The 21545-nt window shown below is 46.1% G+C and overlaps 1 protein-coding gene across 1 annotated transcript in view; it reads right to left on the reverse strand.

Annotated features, from left to right (window-relative positions):
• Window positions 1-21545, reverse strand: part of LOC145356039 (beta-crystallin B1-like) — a 38598-nt gene that overhangs the window by 8507 nt on the left and 8546 nt on the right. Inside the window, exons 3-6 of the mRNA XM_080208631.1 lie at window positions 20980-21072; window positions 15066-15184; window positions 8780-8912; window positions 5728-5870 (exon numbers count right to left, since the gene is read on the reverse strand). Coding sequence (XP_080064757.1) covers window positions 5728-5870; window positions 8780-8912; window positions 15066-15184; window positions 20980-21057 — 473 coding nt within the window. The 5' untranslated portion in view covers window positions 21058-21072. The remainder of the gene's footprint in view (window positions 1-5727; window positions 5871-8779; window positions 8913-15065; window positions 15185-20979; window positions 21073-21545) is intronic.

Below are 21545 nucleotides of genomic sequence, written 5' to 3' on the forward strand. Positions count from 1 at the left end.
TCATGGCCCCTTTTAGCCATCCTAATTCCAGGTTTAAGTTCCTTCCTACTTTCACTGTACTCCTCAAGGGCTTTGTCAGTTTTTAGATGCCTAGACCTTGCTTTTCCTTTTAACTAAAATTACAATTCCCCTTCTCATCCATGATTCCCGAACCCTGCCATTTCTATCCTTTTGTGGGGACATGCCTGGCCTGTACTTCAATCAACCAGCCTTTAAAAGCCTCCCACATTCCAGGTGCGGACTTGCTCTCAAATAGCTGCTCCCAATTCCTGTCTAATTTGGCTGTAATTGGCTTTCACCCAATTAAACATGCTCACCTGAGGGCCACCCTTGTCCTTATCCATCACTACCTGAAATCTTATGGAATTATGGTCACTCAACTCAAAATGCTCCCTCACTGAAAGATCAATCACTTGGCTCGGTTCATTCTCCAATACCCAGTCGAGTAAGACCCCCTCTCTGATTGGACTGTCAACATACTGTATCAAAAAGCCCTCCTGGACACAGTGAACAAATTGGTCTCTATCTGAGTCCCTGGCTGTAAGGGAATCCCAGTCAATATGGGGGAAAGTTAAAATCACCCATCACAACCACCCTGCTTTTTTCACACCTTTTCAGTATCTGACGACACAACTGCGAGCTGCTGGGAGGTCCATACACATTCCTAACACTGTGATTGAACCCTTTTTATTTCTGTGCTCCACCCATAATGCCTCACCACAAGGTCCCTCCAATTCCTCCTCTCTAAACACAGCTGTGATCTGCTCCCCCACCACTTTTGTTTCCCCTTCTGTCCCGTCTAAAACAACGGTATCCCAGAATGTTAAGCTGCCACTCCTATCTATTCTTTAACTATGTCTCCATAATTGCAATAACATCATAATTCCATGTAGTAATCCAAGCTCTCAGTTCTTCTGTTTTACCTGTTATGTATAGTCTTAGGGTAAGGAGCAGGAGATTCATGGGGTTTTGGGAAGATAGCTGTTCACTGAGAGGGTGTTGGGAATCTGGAATGCGCTGCCTGGGAAGGTAGTGGAGACCGGAAACCTTACAACCTTTAATAAATATTTGGATGAACATTTGAAATACCATAACATTCAAGGATACATATTACAGAGAAGGAGGTGCTGGATGTCTTAAAGTGCATCGAGGTAGATAAATCTCTGGGACCTGATGAAGTGACCCAGCTTGCAGGTGCAGCAGGTGGTCAGGAAGGCGAATGGGATGCTGGCCTTCATAGCGAGGGGGATTGAATATAAAAGTAGGGAGGTCTTGCTGCGGCTGTATAGGGCATTGGTTAGGCCGCAGCTGGAGTACTGTGCGCAGTTTTGGTCGCCGCACTTACGCAAGGATATTTTGGCCTTGGAGGGAGTGCAGAGGAGGTTTACTAGGCTGATACCGGAGTTGAGGGGGTTGAGCTATGAGGAGAGGCTGAATAAACTAGGCTTGTACTCGTTAGAGTTTAGAAGAATGAGGGGAGATCTCATTGAGACATATAAGATGATGAATGGGATGGATAGGATAGAGGTGGAGAGACTCTTCCCGCTCAGAAAGGATAGTGGGACTAGGGGGCACAGCCTCAAGATAAAGGGGAGGCGGTTTAGAACGGAGTTGAGGAGGAACTTCTTCACTCAAAGGGTGGTGAATCTCTGGAATTCTCTGCCCGTTGAAGTGGTGGAGGCTGCCTCGCTAAATATTTTTAAGACGCGGGTTGATGGGTTTTTGATAAGAGAGGGGATTAAGGGTTATGGGGAGAGGGCAGGAATGTGGAACTGAGCCACGACAGATCAGCCATGATCTTATTGAATGGCGGGGCAGGCTCGAAGGGCTAGATGGCCTACTCCTGCTCCTATTTCTTATGTTCTTAAGTGTATCCCAGGACACTGTGGGAGGCTAGGGAGGAAATTGCAGGTCCCCTAGCCGAGATATTTGAATCATCGATAGTCACGGGTGAGGTGCCTGAAGATTGGAGAGTGGCAAATGTTGTGCCTTTGTTTAAAAAGGGCTGCAGGGAAAAGCCTGGGAACTACAGGCCAGTGAACCTCACATCTGTGGTGGGTAAATTGTTAGAAACTATTTTGAGAGACAGGATCTACAGGCATTTAGAGACACAAGGACTGATTAGGGACAGTCGGCATGGCTTTGAGAGTGGAAAATCATGTCTCACAAATTTGATTGAGTTTTTTGATGGGGTAACCAAGAAGGTAGATGAGGGCAGTGCAGTTGATGTTGTCTACATGGACTTTAGCAAGGCCTTTGACAAGGTACCGCATGGTAGGTTGTTGCATAAAGTTAAATCTCACAGGATCCAGGGTGAGGTATCTAAATGGATAAATAACTGGCTTGGTGACAGAAGCCAGAGGGTGGTTGTAGAGATTTGTTTTTCAAATTGGAGACCTGTGACCAGCGGTGTGCATGATGTGGAGATGCCGGCATTGGACTGGGGTAAACACAGTAAGATGTCAGAACAGTAAGAAGAACTTCTTACCAGTGGTGTGTCTCAGGGTTCAGCACTGGATCCACTGTTATTTGTTATTTATATTAACGATTTGGATGAGAATATAGGACGAATGGTTAGTAAGTTTGCAGATGACACCAAAACTAGTGGAATAGCGGACAGTGAAGAAGGTTATCTTGGATTACAACAGGATCTTGATCAATTGGGCCAGTGGGCTGACAAATGGCAGATGGAATTTAATTTAGATAAATGTGAGGTGATGCATTTTGGTCAATTGAACCAGGGCAGGATTTACTCAGTTAATGGTAGGGCGTTGGGGAGAGTTACAGAAGAAAGAAATCTAGGGGTACAGGTTCATAGCTCCTTGAAAGTGGAGTCACAGGTGGACAGAGTGGTGAAGAAGGCATTCAGCATGCTTGGTTTCATCGGTCAGAACACTGAATACAGGAGTTGGGGCGTCTTGTTGAAGTTGTACAAGACATTGGTAAGGCCTCACTTGGAATACTGTGGACAATTCTGGTCACCCAATTATAGAAGGGATATTATTAAACTAGAAACAGTGCAGAAGACATTTACTAGGATGCTACCAGGACTTGATAGATTGAGTTATAAGGAGAGGCTGGAAAGACTCGGACTTTTTCCTCTGGAGCATAAGAGGCTGAGAGGTTGTCTTATAGAGGTCTATAAAATAATCGGGGGCACAGATCAGCTAGAAAGTTAATATCTTTTCCCAAAGGTAGGGGAGTCTAAAACTAGAGGGCATATGTTTAAGGTGAGAGGGGAGAGATATAAAAGTGTCCAGAGGGACAATTTTTTTACAGAGGGTGGTGAGTGTCTGGAACAAGCTGCCAGAGGTAGTAGTGGAGGTAGGTACAATTTTGTCTTTTAATGGGATGTTGTGTCCTCTGGCTAGAACAAGGGGTCACAATCTCAGAATACAGGATTGGCCATTTAGGACTGAGATGAGGAGAAAGTTCTTCACTCAGAATGTGGTGAATTTGTGGAATTCTCTCCCTCATAAAGCTGTGGAGGACAAGTCACTGAATATTTTTAAAACATAAATAGATAGATTCTAAACACTTAAAGTTTGGAGGGATAGTGTAGAGAACTGGAGTTAGGCATTATAAATACATAGGGGATAGGGCTGGGCAGGATTGTAATCAGTGCAGGCTCCCATTTGCTATGTTTCTAAATTGGGTACAGGGATATGATTGCTCTCCGGAATATCATACTATTATCCCATCTGCCCCTTCTTCTGTTTAATGCAGATAGCAGTAATTCTCTGTCACTTCAGGGAGAACATGTCCCTGTCCACATCACAGGGATGAGGTAGAGCCTGTCCTGGGCTCCCCATGCCAGCACAATAGTTAAGAAAGCCTACCAATGCCTCTACTTTCTCAGAAGACTAAGGAAATTTGGCATGTCCACGACAATGCTCACCAACTTTTACAGATGCACTATAGAAAGCATTCTTTCTGGCTGTATCACAGCTTGGTATTGTCTCTGCTCCACCAAGGCAGCAAGAAATATAAAAGGTCGTGAATGTAACCCAATCCATCACGCAAACCAGCCTTTCATCCATTAACTGTGTCTACACTTCCTGCTGCCTCGGCAAATCAGCCAACATAATTAAGGACCCTACACACTCCGGACATTCTCTCTTCCATCTTTTTCCATCAGGAAAAAGATACAAAAGTCTGAGGTCACGCACCAATCGACTCAAGAACAGCTTCTTCCCTGCTGCTGTCAGACTTTTGAATGGACTTTCCTTGCATTAAGTTGATCTTTCTCTACACCCTAGCTGTGACTGTAACACTACATTCTGCACTCCCTCATTTCCTTCTCTATGAATGGTATGCTTTGTCTGTGTAGCGCACAAGAAACAATACTTTTCACTGTGTGCTAGAGCATAAAACATTACAGCCCCTGATCTTACGTTGACCTGTGAAACCAATCTAAAGCCCATCTAACCTACACTGTTCCAATATCATCCACATGTTTATCCAATGACCATTTAAATGCCCTTAATGTTGGCGAGTCCACTACTGTTGCAGGCAGGGCATTCCACATCCTTACTACTCTCTGAATAAAGAACCTACCTCTGACTTTTGTCCTATTTCTATCACCCCTCAATTTAAAGCTATGTCCCCTCATGCTAGCCAGCACCATCCGAGGAAAAAGGCCCTCACTGTCCACCCTATCTAATCCTTTGATCATCTTATATGCCTCTATTAAGTCACCTCTTAACCTTCTTCTCTCCAACGAAAACAGCCTCAAGCCACTCAGCCTTTCCTCATAAGGCCTTCCCACCATACCAGGCAACATCCTGGTAAACCTCCTCTGCACCCTTTCCAATGCTTCCACATCCTTCTTATAATGTAGCGACCAGAACTGTACGCAATACTCCAAGTACGACCGCACCAAAGTTTTGTACAGTTGTAACATGACCTCACGGCTCCAAAACTCAATCCCTCTACCAATAAAAGCTAATATACCATATGCCTTCTTAACAACCCTATCAACCTGGGTGCCAACTTTCAGGGATCTATGCACATGTACACCGAGATCTCACTGCTCATCGACACTACCAAGTATCTTAACATTAGCCCAGTACTCTGTATTCCTGTCGCTCTTTCCAAAGTGAATCACCTCACCCTTTTCCGCATTAAACTCCATTTGCCACCTCTTAGCCCAGCTTTGCAGCTTATCTATGTCCCTCTGTATCCTGCAACATCCTTCCGCACTGTCTACAACTCCACCGATGTTAGTGTCATTCACAAATTTACTAACCCATCCTTCTACACCCTGATCCAGGTCATTTATAAAAATGACAAACAGCAGTAGCTCCAAAACAGATCCTTGCAGTACACCACTAGTAACTGAACTCCAGGATGAACATTTCCCACCAACCACCACCCTCTTCTTACAACTAGCCAATTTCTGACCCAAACTGCTAAATCACTGTCAATCTCGTGCCTCCATATCTTCTGCAATAGCTTACCGTGAGGAACCTTATCAAATGCTTTACTGAAATCCATGTAAACCACATCAACTGCTTTACTCTCATCCACCTCTTTGGTCACCTTCTCAAAGAACTCAATAAGGTTTGTGAGGCATGACCTACCCTTCATAAAACTGTGCTGACTATCCCTAATCAATTATTCCTTTCCAGATTAATACATGTGAAAATAATAAATGAAATCAAATCAAACTTGTTCTCCTTGTCACTAATTGTAGAGATTTGAGCTAAGGATGAGAATTATACTTACGTTCCGCAGCTCACACTAATACTTCCCACCCGATTCGTAAATCCATATGAATAAAGACTGGGGACATCATCATCCATTATCTCCATCTTGCGACCCTGAAATCCGGCCATTTCATACAGACAGATCTTGTGCTGATTGGGATCCTACCAAATGGAAAGAAAACTTAAACATTTTACTGAATTCTCCATTCTCAGTGTTTTTGATCAGCGTGTGAAAGGTCAGCGTGTGAAAGGTCAGCGTGTGAAAGGCCAGCGTGTGAAAGGCCAGCGTGTGAAAGGTCAGCGTGTGAAAGGTCAGCGTGTGAAAGGTCAGCATGTGAAAGGCCAGCGTGTGAAAGGTCAGTGTGTGAGAATGGTTACTAACCTTTCATACTCTGACCCTTTTTAATGAATCAACTCTGGGCTGGAAATTGGTGTGGAAGTGATTAGCATATTGAAATGAGCAAGGAGGTGATTAGCATATTGAAATGAGTATTTTAATATGATTCATGGGTCTAGGACGGTATTCTCCAGCCCGCGAGCATCTCCCACCCCTGCTGGGAGTGCCAGCCTGGTACCCTGGCACTGCCCAAGGAGCAAATTGGCACTGCTTACTCGGTACTGCGCAGTGCCAAAGGGGTAAGGCCTATTGGGGGGATGATTCACTGCCATTCTGTGAGAGGATTTAAGGGGGAGGGAAGGGACTGAAGGCTATTGGGGCCGGCCATTCTAGGATCTGGAGGAGGCTACAGAGATAAAAAGGTTGTAGGGGCTGGAAGAGTATTTAGAGCTAGGGAAGGGTGTAGGGGCTGGAGGAGGTTACAAAGATAGGGAGGGGGGTAGGATTTGGAGGAGGTTATAGATATAAGGAAGGGTGTAGAGACTGGAGGCACTTACAGAGATTTGGAGGGCTGTAGGTGGCTGGAGAAGTTTATAGAGATAGGGTGGGGTGTAGGGACTGGGGGAGGTTACAAAGATTGGGAGGATTGCAGGGAATTCATAGAATCATAGAACCCTACAGTGCAGGAAGAGGCCCTTCAGCCCATCAAGTCTGCACCAAACACAATCCCACCCAGGCCCCACCCCCATATCCCTACATATTATACCCACTAATCCCCTCTAACCTACGCATCCCTGGACACTAAGGGGCAATTTCTTAGCATGGCCAATCAACCTAACCCGCACATCTTTGGACTGTGGGAGGAAACCGGGGTACCCAGAGGAATTGGAGGAGTTTACAGAGATAGGGAGGTGTATAAGAGCTGGAGGAGGTTACAGAGATTGGGAGGGGGTGGAGTAGTAGTAGGAGGGATTATTATTTAAAAAATGAAAAGCTGCAGCGTGCTACGGTGCAGAGGGACCTGGGGGTCCTTGTGCATGAGTTGCAAAAACCCAGTCTGCAGGTGCAACAGGTGATCAAGAAAGCGAATGGAATGTTGGCCTTCATAGCGAGGGGGATTGAATATAAAAGCAGGGAGGTCTTGCTGCAACTGTACAGGGCACTGGTGAGGCCGCAGCTGGAGTACTGTGTGCAGTTTTGGTCACCGCACTTGTGCAAGGATATTTTGGCCTTGGAGGGAGTGCAGAGGAGTTTCACTAGGCTGATACCGGAGATGAGGGGGTTGGACTATGAAGAGAGACTAAATAGAATGGGTCTGTACTCGGAGTTTAGAAGGATGAGGGGGGATCTTATAGAGATGTATAAGATAATGAAGGAGATGAATAGGGTAGAGGTAGAGAGATTCTTCCTGCTTAAAAAGGATAGCAGGACTAGAGGGCACAGCCTCAAGATAAGGGGGGTGCAGTTTACAACGGAGTTGAGGAGGAACTTCTTCACTCAAAGGGTGGTGAATCTCTGGAATTCTCTGCCCATTGAAGTGGTGGAGGCTACCTCGCTAAATATATTTAAGTCACGGGTAGATAGGTTTCTGATAGACAAGGGAATTAAGGGTTATGGGGAGAAAGCAGGAAAGTGGAACTGATCCACTTCAGATCAGCCATGATCTTATTGAATGGCGGGGCAGGCTCGAAGGGCTAGATGGCCTACTCCTGCTCCTATTTCTTATGTTCTTATGTTCTTATGGATGTAGGAGCTGGAGAAGGTTACACTCTCCTATCTTTGGGAAAAGATGTTGACTATCTACCTTATCTATGACCCTCATTATTTTATAGACCTCTATAAGATCATCCCTAAGTCTCAAATGCTCCAGGGAAAAAAGTCCCAGTCTATCTGGCCTCTCCTTATAACTCAAACTATCAACTCCCAGCAGCATCCTAGTAAATCATTTCTGCACTTTGTCTAGTTTAACAATATCCTTTCTGTAGGAGGGTGGCCAGAACTGTACACAGTATTCTAAGTGTGACCTTACCAATGTCTTGTACAACTTCAACAAGACGTCCCAACTCCCATATACAATGTTCTGGCCAGTGAAACCAAGCATGCTGAATGCCTTCATTACTTTGTCCACCTATGACTTCATTTTCAAGGAGCTATGAACATGTAACCCTAGATCTCTTTGTTCTATAACTCTCCACCAGTGCCCAACCATTAATTGAGAAAGGCCTGCCCTGGTTCAATCTACTAAAATGCATCACCTAAACTCCATCTGCCATTCGTCAGCCCACTGGCCCGATTGATCAAGATCCCGTTGAAATCCTAGATAACTTTTTCCACTGTCCAGCATCACACCAATCTTGGTGTCATCTGCAAACTTATTAACAATGCCCCCAATGTTCTCATCCAAATCATTAATATAAATAACAAATAACAGTGGGCCCAGCACTGACCCTGAGGCACACCGCTGGTCACAGGCCTCCAGTTTGAAAAACAACTCTCTACAACCACCCTCTGCCATCTGTCATCAAGCCAATTTTGTATCCATTTGTCTATGTCAACCTGGATCCCATAATTGAACAAATATGAAGGACTTGAAAGAACTTCAAGCAACAGATTAAATGTCAAAGTCACTGTTAACTCTCTGGCAGCTAAATGAAGTAAGGAACAGGAGCAGGAGGGAGTGGGGAGGGCTATAATTAACATTCAAACAAGTATATTGATTTGAACAGTAACTTACCATACGGACGGGTCTGAAAGACATGATATAGTCATTCTTGTAACTGTTGGACCAGGAATCCCAGCGAGGGAATTCTCCCTTCTCCAATATAAACATTTCACCAGAAAAATTGCGTTTGTCATAGACGACCCATCTGTCAGGAGCAATGGAATTTGATTCAGTTTGATAACCATGTGGCTACATCCATTAAAGGAGTGGCAAATGTGGAACACATTAATGAACTGTATACTTTTCTGGAAACATATTAACTCCAGCAAATACCTTTTTCCATTATCCCTCAAACCCTGTATCTTATACCCCAACTCTCTCCAGCCCAAAATCTACAAAATTTCTACAATCCCTCTTTTTCTGTATCCTTCAATCCCAGATTCTTCCAAAATCACTTGATTTCCCTTTCTCCCCAAATCCCACAGCTCTACATTCTCTCTAGATCCATCAATCCCATGATTTCCCCATATCCCTAAATATGAATGTCTATCCTATCTTTCATTCTCACATCCACCCTATATTCCTCAAATTAACATTCACCCAAGTCCCTGAATCTCATTTTCTCCCCATATCCTTCATTTCCAACCAACTACAATCTCTCCATCTCCTCAATCCCAACTGCTACTTTTTTCCCATTTCCAGTTGCTGATACCTGTCGCCAAGTTTCTGTGTTCTTTAACCTTCTCAATCAACCTCCCATGTGGGACCTTGTCAAAAGCACTGCTAAAATCCAAATAATCTATATCAACTGAACTTCCCTCATCCACACATTTGATCACATTTTTGAAAAATCCTAACCAATTTTTAAGTCATGAACTCACTCTGACAAAGTCATACTTGTTATTCCTACTTAAGCCCTGCCTTTCCAAGTGATATCAATTCTCTCCTTCAGACTCTTCTCCAATAGTTTCCCTATCGCTGATGTGAGACTTCTGGGTCTGTAATTTCCTACTACATCCCTACTACATTTCTTGAAAAGTGGAACCAAATTAGCTGTTCTCTAGTCCTCTGGCACTTCTCCCATGATGTGGAGATGCCGGCGTTGGACTGGGGTAAACACAGTAAGAAGTCTCACAAAACCAGGTAAAAGTCCAATGGGTTTATTTGATAGTAAACCCACAAGCTTTCCGGTTTACCCCGTCGTCAGGTGAGTCCTGACAAAGGCGCAAACCCTGAAAGCTTATGAGTTTACTATCAAATAAACTTGTTGGACTTTTACCTGGTGTTGTGAGATTTCTTACTGGACTTCTTCCATGGCGAGAGAGGAATGAACCCATTTGCTGGAGATTAAAAGAATGAGACGGGATTTCATAGAAACTAAATTCTAACAGAGTTAGACAGGGTAGATTCAGAAAGAATATTCCCCATGGCGGGGGAGTCCAGAACTAGAGGTCATAGTTTGAGGATAAGGGGTAAACCTTTTAGAACTGAGGTGAGGAGAAATTTCTTCACCCAGAGGGTGGTGAGTGTTTGGAATTCATTATCACAAATAATAGTTGAGGTCAAAATGTTGTCTGATTTCAAGAAGAAATTAGATAAAGCTCTTGGGACTAAAGGGATCAAGGGGTATGGGAGGAATCAGGGATCAGGATATTGAATTTGATGATTAGCCATGATCAAGATGAAAGGCAGAGTAGGTTCAAAGGGCCGAATGGCCTCCTCCTGCTTCTAATTTCTATAAGTCAGAGCCCTTGCAATTTCCTGTCTCGATTTCCACAGCAACCTGGGATGCAATTCATCCAGGCCTGGGGATTTGTCTGTTTTTAACCCCATCAGAGCCTCCAATACCTCTCGATTTCCAATGTCAAACTGTGCAAATTCCTCACAGTTCCTTTTCCTGAATTCTGTACCTACGTTCTCCTTTTACTGAGTGAAGACCAATGAGAAGTATTCATTTAATACCCTTCCAATGTCCTGTGATTTCACACACAGATTGCCCCCTTGGTTTCTCATGGAACTTACTCTTTCCTAGTTAACCTCTTCACTTTAATGCATTTTTAGAATACTTTTGGATTCCGCCTAAAGCAATTTGTAAGTCCATTTCATGTCCCTTTTTGCTCTTCTAATCACTTTTTAAAAATTCATTCATGGAACATTGGCATCGCTGGTTGGCCAGCATTTATTGCCCATCCCCAGCTGCCTTCTTGAATCGCTGCAGTCCAGGATTTTGACCCAGCGACTGCGAAGCAATGGCGCCATATTTAGAAAGTCAGGATGGTGAGTGGCTCGGAGGGGAACTTGCAGGTGGTGGTGTTCCCAGGTATCCGTTGCCCTTGTCTTTCTAGATGGAAGTGTCGTGGGTTTGGAAGGTGCTTGCTAAGGATCTTTGGTGAATTACTGCAGTGCATCTTATAGATAGTACACACTGCTGTACTGAGCGTCAATGGTGGAGGGAGTGGATATTTGAAGATGTGATGCCAATCAAGTGGGCTGCTTTGTCCTGAATGGTGTCAAGCTTCTTAAGTGTTGTTGGAGCTGCATTGATCCAGACAGGTCAGGGGTATTCCATCACACTCCTGACTTGTGCTTTATAGATGGTGGACAGGCTTTGGGGAGTCAGGAGGTGAGTTACTTGCCACAGTATTCCTAGCCTCTGACCTGCTCTTGTGGCCATTGTGTTTATGTGTTGAGTCCAGTTGAGTTTCTGGTCAATGGTAACCCCAAGGATGTTGACAGTGGGGGATTCAGTCATGGTTACACCATTGAATGGCAAAGTGTTGTGGTTAGAGTGCCTCCTATTGGTGATAGTCATTGCCCGGCATTTGTGTGGCACAAATGATCCTTATCACTTGTCAGCCAAAGCCTGAATATTGTCCAGATCTTGTTGCATTTGAGAATGGACTATATCTGAGCAGTCGCGAATGGTGCTGAACATTCATTGTGCAATCATCAGTGAAAATCCCCACTTCTGACCTTATGATGGAGAGAAGTTCATTGATGAAGCAGCTGAAGATTGTTGGGCCCAGGACACTCCCGTGAGGGACTCCTGCAAAGATGTCTTGGAGCTGAGATGACTGATTCTCCACAACCACAACCATCTTCCTACATACCTATGTAACTTTAACCAGCGGAGAGTTTGCCCCCGATACTCACTGACTCCGGTTTAACTACTGGTCCTTGATGTCACACTTGGTCAAATGCAGCCCTGATGCCAAGGGCTGTCACTCTCATCTCCCCCCCACCAACTCTAAAATTCAGCTCTTTTGTCCATGTTTCAGCCAAGGCTGTACTGAGGTCAGGAGCTGAGTGACCCTGGCAAAACCCAAACTGGGCGTCACTGAGCAGGTTACTGCTGAGCAGGTGCTGCTTGATCGCGCTGTCGATGACCCCTTCCATCACTTCACTGATGATTGAGAGTACACTGGGTGGTAATTGGCCGGGTTGGATTTGTCCTGCTTTTTGTGCACAGGACATACCTGGGCAATTCTCTACATTACCAGGTAGATAAAGAACATAAGAACATAAGAAATAGGAGCAGGAGTAGGCCATCTGGCCCTTCGAGCCTGCCCCGCCATTCAATAAGATCATGGCTGATCTGTCGTGGCTCAGTTCCACATTCCCGCCCTCTCCCCATAACCCTTAATCCCCTCTCTTATCAAAAACCCATCAACCCGCGTCTTAAAAATATTTAGCGAGGTAGCCTCCACCACTTCAACGGGCAGAGAATTCCAGAGATTCACCACCCTTTGAGTGAAGAAGTTCCTCCTCAACTCCGTTCTAAACCGCCCCCCCCTTTATCTTGAGGCTGTGCCCCCTAGTCCTACTGTCCTTTCTGAGTGGGAAGAGTCTCTCCACCTCTATCCTATCCATCCCATTCAACATCTTATACGTCTCAATGAGATCTCCCCTCATTCTTCTAAACTCTAACGAGTACAAGCCTAGTTTATTCAGCCTCTCCTCATAGCTCAACCCCCTCAACTCCGGCATCAGCCTAGTAAACCTCCTCTGCACTCCCTCCAAGGCCAAAATATCCTTGCATAAGTATGGCGCCCAAAACTGCACACAGTACTCCAGCTGCGGCCTAACCAATGCCCTATACAGCCGCAGCAAGACCTCCCTACTTTTATATTCAATCCCCCTCGCTATGAAGGCCAGCATCCCATTCGCCTTCCTGACCACCTGCTGCACCTGCAGGCTGGGTTTTTGCGACTCATGCACAAGGACCCCGAGGTCCCTCTGCACCGTCGCCTGCTGCAGTTTTTCTCCACGTAAGTAATAATCCTTCCTACCATTCTTCCTACCAAAGTGGACCACCTCGCACTTGCCAACATTAAATTCCATTTGCCAGTTCCTGGCCCATTCGCCCAGCCTATCTAGATCCTTCTGTAGACTCTCCACACCCTCCGCGCAATTTGCCGTTCCACCAATCTTGGTGTCATCAGCAAATTTCGACACCATACACTCGGTTCCCTCCTCCAGATCATCTATATAAATGGTAAATAGCTGAGGCCCCAGCACCAACCCCTGGGGCACTCCACTAGTCACCAACCGCCAATCCGAATAGCACCCATTGACCCCCACTCTCTGCCTCCCATTTGACAGCCAATCCTCTATCCACGCTAACACCCTACCCCCAACTCCATGTCCCCTGACCTTCTGCAATAACCTCTTGTGAGGTACCTTGTCAAACGCCTTCTGAAAATCAAGAAAGACCACATCCACTGGCTCTCCTCTATCCACCGCCCTAGACACATCTTCATAGAACTCTAGTAAATTTGTCAGACACGACTTCCCCTTAACGAAACCGTGCTGCATCTGCTCTATCAAGCAATTCCCCTCAAGATGCCTCGCTATTTCCTCCTTGATGACGGATTCTAACATTTTACCTACAACAGACGCCAGTGTTGTAACTGTACTGGAAGAACTTGGTTAGGGGAGTGACAAGTTCTGGAGTACAAGTCATAAGAACATAATAAGAACATAAGAAATAGGAGCAGGAGTAGGCCATCTAGCCCTTCGAGCCTGCCCCGCCATTCAATAAGATCATGGCTGATCTGTTGTGGCTCAGTTCCACTTTCCCGTCCTCTCCCCATAACCCTTAATCCCCTCTCTTATCAAGAACCCATCAACCCGCTTCTTAAAAATATTTAGCGAGGCAGCCTCCACCACTTCAATGGGCAGAGAATTCCAGAGATTCACCACCCTTTGAGTGAAGAAGTTCCTCCTCAACTCCGTTCTAAACCGCCTCCCCTTTATCTTGAGGCTGTGCCCCCTAGTCCTACTGTCTTTTTTCAGCGGGAAGAGTCTCTCCACCTCTATCCTATCCATCCCATTCATCATCTTATACGTCTCAATGAGATCTCCCCTCATTCTTCTAAACTCTAACGAGTACAAGCCTAGTTTATTCAGCCTCTCCTCATAGCTCAATCCCCTCAACTCCGGTATCAGCCTAGTAAACCTCCTCTGCACTCCCTCCAGGGCCAAAATATCCTTGCGCAGGTGCGGCGCCCAAAACTGCACACAGTACTCCAGCTGCGGCCTCACCAATGCCCTATACAGCTGCAGCAAGACCTCCCTACTTTTATATTCAATCCCTCTCGCTATGAAGGCCAGCATCCCATTCGCCTTCCTGACCACCTGCTTCAGTGCTTCAGTGCTATTGCTGGAATGCTATCAGGGTCCGTTGCCTTTGCGGTTCCCAGTGCCTTCAGCTGTTTCTTGCTATCATAGGGAGTGAATCGAACTGGAGACTGGCATCTGAGATGCTGGGGGCCACTGGAGGAGGCCAAGATGGATTATCCACTTCTGGCTGAAGATTGCTGCAACTGCCTCAGTCTTATCTTTCTTAAATTCCCCCTTGCGCTTTCTACATTCCTCTGGGGCTGTAGCCGAATTGCTCCTTTTGGATTTGCTAAAAGCCTTTCTCTTCCTCCTTATCCAGTCCTGAATTCTCCGAACCATTCTGGGTTCCCTGAATTTACTGCTTTTACATTTCCCCCTGTAGTGTACATATTGGACCTGGACTCTCCCCTACTCCTTTCTGAATGTCACCCATGCTCTGCTGTAGATGTTGTCTGTTATGATAGATGTGAATATGAGACTGTTCTGCCCTTGAGATGGAGTTAAAGTGCCTGGCAGCAACAATTTGGCAAAGATCAGAGGGTGTGGCAGTCTTACTGACAGTAGTTACCTGTCAATGTAAATAATTAACAAGAATCACAACCTGACATCTTCTTGTGCAGAGGTGATGTTGCTGTAATTCGCTTTAATGTTTAATTGAGCTGATTATAGTGGGAGACTATAAAGTGAGACCCATCCTCTTCTAAACTGCCCCATGAGCAGAAAAGGTATAACTTACGGTCCACAGTCGACTCGCATTGAACCAATCCGTTCGAAGCCCATATCGCATACATTCATGCACTCTCCACTAACTTCCAAACAGCGGCCTCGGAAATTCTCCTGTTCAAAGATCAACATCTGAGGAATAACAAGAAGAATATCGAATTATCAGGAAATTCAAGAATCAAATCCAGTCCCAATACACTGAGGACAAATTTTCCAGAAAATAATCTAAGTTGGTCGAGCTGAGTTTCATGAATTTACAGCCTCTGTGGCCTCAGGAGATTCACCCCCGTGGGGAGGGGAGCAAAGACTAAACTTGGTGGAGAAGCTGGCAACAGAATGCTCGGGGGGCCACTGGGCATGCGTCGATCTCCCAATACACCGGCCAGATCAGTTGACATTCCCCATCATTGACATTACCAGATCCCGATCACCTCCCATCTCCCCCATGCCGAGAGCTCCTTTCCTCCCCTTCAACCTCTCTGCTCCTCATCTGGCTCCGTGCCAATTGACCCAGCTCCCATGAGTCTCCACCCCTTGGTATTGCCCAGTTCCTGGTGGGCAGTGCCAGAATATCAGGCTGGTGCTGCCCACAGGCCACAAGCCTGTCTACCTCCAACCTTCAGGGAGGCCTCAATGGCCTGTTGCCCCACCAGGGGCCATCACATATGGCTCCTGCTGTTAGGGACAAGCTTGATCCTACTGGTGGGAACCTTCACCAGCAAAGTGGGAGAGCAAAGTGAACCTGGACAATACCATCCAGCACTTGCTAAAAGGTTTTCAATGAATGTATGAATATTTAAATCAATGTTGCGCCATTCCCTGGTGTGAGGCGAATTAAGCAATAAACAGGCCCAGGAATTTTATGACCTGCCGACGCCAGGTGGGAATCAGATTTTTAGCCTCCCATTTACATTTCCCGTCCCACTGCATTATTCGACCAGTGAATGGGGGCACCTGAAAACGGTTCTAAAAGTCTGATCTGAAACACTCCCAGTTTCAATTTCACCCAGCACTTCAAATCAAAATGATAAAATAGGGCCCATTAGGCACATTTAAGACTTATCTGGATAGGCACATGAACAAGTGGGGAATAGAGGGATACAGGCAGTCGATAGGACAACATGATCGGTGCAGGCTTGGAGGGCCGAAGGGCCTGCTCCTGTGCTGTACTCTTCTTTGTTCTTTGTTTGTTCCAGCACTGCTGCCTCACAGCGCCAGGGACTCAGGTTCAATCCCCAGCTTGGGTCTGTGTGGAGCTTCAAAAACAAAGAACAAAGATCAAAGAGAATTACAGCATCCTTCAGCCCTCCAACCGACCATCGACCATGCTGCCCGACTTAACTAAAACCCATGACTCTTCCGGGGACCATTTCCCTCTATTCCCATCCTATTCTTGCATTTGTGAAGACACCCCTTAAAAGTCACTATCGTATCCGCTTCCACTACCTTCCCCAGTAACGAGTTCCAGGCATCCACCACCCTCTGCGTAAAAAATCTGCCTTGTATATTACCCTTAAACCTTGCCCCTCGCACCTTAAACCTATGGCCCCTAGTAATTGACTCTTCCAGCCTGGGAAAAAGCTTCTGATCATCAACTCTGTCCATGCCCCTCATAATCTTGTAGACTTCTATCGCCCCCTCAACTTCCGTGGTTTCCTCCAGTTGCTCCATTTCCTCTCACCCAGTCCTGCAGTCTCTCATTTCGTTCACCGGCCCCCTGTGTGGGACCTTAACGAAAGCCTTCAGAAAGTTCAAATCCACACCCACTGCTCTAAGTGACATTGTCCCTAAACTTCAACAGGTTTGTGACTAATTTGATTTGCCCAATCTATATGCAGATTAAAGTCACCCATAATTCCAGATGTTTCTTTCATCGAATCCTTACGGTGCAGAAGGAGGCCATTTGGCCCATCAATTCTGCACAGACTCTCCAACAGAGCTTTCCACATGGACTCTATCCCAGGAACTCCATGTTTTTAGCTCCTTAATCCCCCTAAACTAAACATTTTGGGGAATATAGGGGAACATAAACATAAGGGGAATTTAGCAAGGCCAATCAACGCAGCCCACACATCTTTGCATTGTGGGAGGAAACTGGAGCATCCGAAGGAAACCCATGCAGACACAGGGAGCATGTGCAGTCTCCACACAGACAGTGACCCGAAGGTGTCCCATGAAAGAGAAGCCGTTAAGGCAAATGAGTCCAGACGATTGTTCACCAGACTCATTAATAATATTAAAATCAGCTCATGAATATTAAAATCAGCCTTGCGTCCTTCCTGGGCATGATGTCGAATACATTGACAGAACGGGGCTGGTAAGATCACAAGATCCAAGAATCTGGGTGCGAACCCGACTTTTCCCCCTCCTGCGAGTGTACTGGCTCGCCACAGTGATCAACTAGCATAGTGAGCTGGTAAAATCACCCCTGTATGTTTTCAAGAAGCAATTAGGAAAAGTTCTTGGGGTGAGGGGATGAAAGAAAATGGGGGAAGGCTATGGGGGAAGGATATGGGGGAAGGATATGGGGGAAGGATATGGGGGAAGGAAATGGGGGAAGGATATGGGGGAAGGATATGGGGGAAGGAAATGGGGGAAGGATATGGGGGAAGGATATGGGGGAAGGAAATGGGGGAAGGATATGGGGGAAGGATATGGGGGAAGGATATGGGGGAAGGAAATGGGGGAAGGATATGGGGGAAGGAAATGGGGGAAGGATATGGGGGAAGGAAATGGGGGAAGGAAATGGGGGAAGGATATGGGGGAAGGATATGGGGGAAGGAAATGGGGGAAGGATATGGGGGAAGGATATGGGGGAAGGAAATGGGGGAAGGAAATGGGGGAAGGATATGGGGGAAGGAAATGGGGGAAGGAAATGGGGGAAGGCTATGGGGGAAGGATATGGGGGAAGGATATGGGGGAAGGAAATGGGGGAAGGATATGGGGGAAGGATATGGGGGAAGGAAATGGGGGAAGGAAATGGGGGAAGGATATGGGGGAAGGATATGGGGGAAGGAAATGGGGGAAGGAAATGGGGGAAGGAAATGGGGGAAGGATATGGGGGAAGGAAATGGGGGAAGGATATGGGGGAAGGATATGGGGGAAGGATATGGGGGAAGGAAATGGGGGAAGGAAATGGGGGAAGGATATGGGGGAAGGAAATGGGGGAAGGATATGGGGGAAGGAAATGGGGGAAGGATATGGGGGAAGGAAATGGGGGAAGGATATGGGGGAAGGATAAGGGGGAAGGAAATGGGGGAAGGATATGGGGGAAGGATATGGGGGAAGGAAATGGGGGAAGGATATGGGGGAAGGCTATGGGGGAAGGAAATGGGGGAAGGATATGGGGGAAGGCTATGGGGGAAGGCAGGATCAGGTATTGAGTTGAATGATCAGCCATGATCATAGCAGAAACATAGAAACTAGAAGCAGGATGAGGTCATTCGGCCCTTCAAACCTGCTCCTCCATTCATTTTGATCATGGCTCATTATCAAATTCAATATCCTGATCCCCCCTTTCTCCCAAATTACTTAATCCTTTTAGTCCCAAGAATTATATCTAACCTCTTCTTGAAATCAGACGTTTTGGCCTCAACTACTTTCTGTGGTAATGAATTCCACACATTCACCATTCTCTGGGTGAAGAAATTTCTCCTCACCTCAGGCTTAATACATTTATCCTCAAACTCTGACCCCTAGTTCTGGACTCCTCCACAATCTGGAACATTCTGAATCTACCCTGTCTAATCCTTTTGCTTTGTAAATCTGTGTAGCTCCTTTCCAGAAGCAGCCCACTCTCTCCTTAGTTTAAAGCCCTCTCGACTTTCCCAGTTGTGCTTCTCTATTCCCTTTTCACTTTCTTCATCAGTTTCTTGGTCATTCTTTACTGGATTAGAAATTTTTCCCAATCCTCAGGCTTGTTGCTTTTGATGGTAACATGCAAAATCTTGAACTTCTGTTATATCGCCAGTTTTGATTCACATTTCCTGATGGGTTTTTAGATCTTTCAGAAATGTATATTTTGTTTCACACCATGTTTTACTTCTTAAAAACTAGCCATTGCCTGCAGAACATCAAACTGTTTAATTTAATTTCACAAACGCCACAGCTGATTTACCATCAGAATTCCCCATGTTCAGATTTAAGACCATGCCTGTCCTCACATTGTTTGATGGGGGACAGTGTAGAGGGAGCTTTACTCTGTATCTAACCCCGTGCTGTCCCTGTCCTGGGAGTGTTTGATGAGGACGTTCGCATTTACTGTTGGGAAAGGCATGGATGTTAGGGAACTTGGGGAAATAAATGGTGAAGTTGTGAGGATTGTACATACTACATACAGAGAAGGAGGTCCTGGAAGTCTTAAAGAGCAGCAAGGTAGATAAATCCCTGGAACTTGATGAAGCATATCCCAGGACATTGTGGAGCTAGGGAGGAAGTTACGGGTCCCCTGGCAGAGATATTTCAATCATCGAAAGCCACAGTTGAGGTGCCTGAAGATTGCAGGGTGGCAAATGTTATGCTTTTGTTTAAGAAGTGCAGCAGGGAAAAGCCTGGGAACTACAGGCCAGTGAGCCTAATGTCTGTAGTGGGTAAGTTGTTAGAATATTTTCTAAGAGACAGGATCTACAGGCATTTAGAGAGGTAAAGACTGATTAGGTACAGTCAGCACAGCTTTGCGAGTGGAAAAACCATGGACGTTAGCAAGGCCTTTGAAAAGGTAGGTTGTTGCATAAGATTAAATCTCACGGGATCCAGAGTGAAATAGCCAAATGGATACAAAACTGGCTTGATGACAGAAGCCAGAGGATGGTTGTAGAGAGTTGGTTTTCAAACTGGAGGCCTGTGGCCAGCAGTGTGCCTCAGGGATCAGTGCTGGGTCCACTGTTATTTGTCATTTATATTAATGATCTGGATGAGAACTTAGGAGACATGGTTAATAAGTTTGCTGATGACACCAAGATTGGTGGTATGGTGGACAGTGAGGAAGGTTATCTCCAATTGCAGCGAGATCTTGATCAATTAGACCAGTGGGCTGACAAATGGCAGATTGCATTTAATTTAGATAAATGTGATGCATTTTGGTAGATTGAACTAGGGCAGGACTTATTCAGTTAATGGTAGGATGTTTGGGAGAGTTATAGAACAAAGAGATCTAGGGGTACATGTTCATAGCTCCTTGAAAGTGGAGTCACAGGTGGACAGAGTGGTGAAGAAGGCATTCGGCATGCTTGGTTTCATCAATCAGAACACTGAATACAGGAGTTGGGACGTGGTGTTGAAGTTGTACAAGACGTTGGTAAGGCCACATTTGGAATACTGTGTGCAATTCTGGTCACCCTATTATAGAAAGGATATTATTAACTAGAAAGAGTGCAGAAAAGATTTACTCAGGTGTTACCTGGACTTGATGGTTTGAGTTTTAAAAAGAGGCTGGATAGACTGGGAACTTTTTCTCTGGAGCGTAGGAGGCAGAGGGGTGACCTTATAGGGGTCTATAGGTAAGGCAGATAGTCAACATCTTTCCCAAAGGTAGGGGAATCTACAACTAGAGGGCAGAGGTTAAAGGTGAGAGGAGAGAGATACAAAAGTGTCCAGGGGGCAATTTTTTCACACAGAGGGTGGTGAGTGTCTGGAAGAAGCTGCCAGAGATAGTATTAGAGGCAGGTACAATTTTGTCTTTTAAAAAGTGTTTCCATAGTTACATGGGTAAGATGGGTATAGAGGGATAGGGGCCAAACGTGGGCAATTAGGACTAGCTTGGTGGTTAAAAGAAAGACAGCATGGAGAGGTTGGGCAGAAGGGCCTGTTTCCATGCTGTAAACCTCTATGATTCTTTGACAGAAGGAGCTTTACTCTGTATCTGGCCCTGTGAATATGAAACTTGGGGTTGGATGGGTACAATGATACCTCAGGAATCCTGCACTGACCTTGTACGGTGCCATTTCAACATGGCCGGTCTTCATTTGGGAAGGCTTCCCATCAGTTTTGCTCTCTGTCTCGGACATGATTCCGTCTTCGAGCTGGAAGAAGAAAATGTCAGTTATCAAAGTTGTTTGGTTTGCTGAAGGTGTCGCTTGGGGGGTGGAGAGGCGGTCTGGACCTCAGTCACTGGGGGAGGGGGGAGTTTTCACTGAATCCACCACCCACCCCCCCTTTTAACAATGATAAACCCTCCCGCCACTGACAGACCTCCCCACCCCCCTCACACTGACACAGACGCTCCCCACCCCCCTCACACTGACACAGACGCTCCCCACCCCCCTCACACTGACACAGACGCTCCCCACCCCCCTCACACTGACACAGACGCTCCCCACCCCCCTCACACTGACACAGACGCTCCCCACCCCCCTCACACTGACACAGACGCTCCCCACCCCCCTCACACTGACACAGACGCTCCCCACCCCCCTCACACTGACACAGACGCTCCCCACCCCCCTCACACTGACACAGACGCTCCCCACCCCCCTCACACTGACACAGACGCTCC

This window comes from Carcharhinus amblyrhynchos, chromosome 20, assembly GCF_965287045.1.
Source record: "Carcharhinus amblyrhynchos chromosome 20, sCarAmb.v2.hapA, whole genome shotgun sequence".
Taxonomy (NCBI): domain Eukaryota; kingdom Metazoa; phylum Chordata; class Chondrichthyes; order Carcharhiniformes; family Carcharhinidae; genus Carcharhinus; species Carcharhinus amblyrhynchos.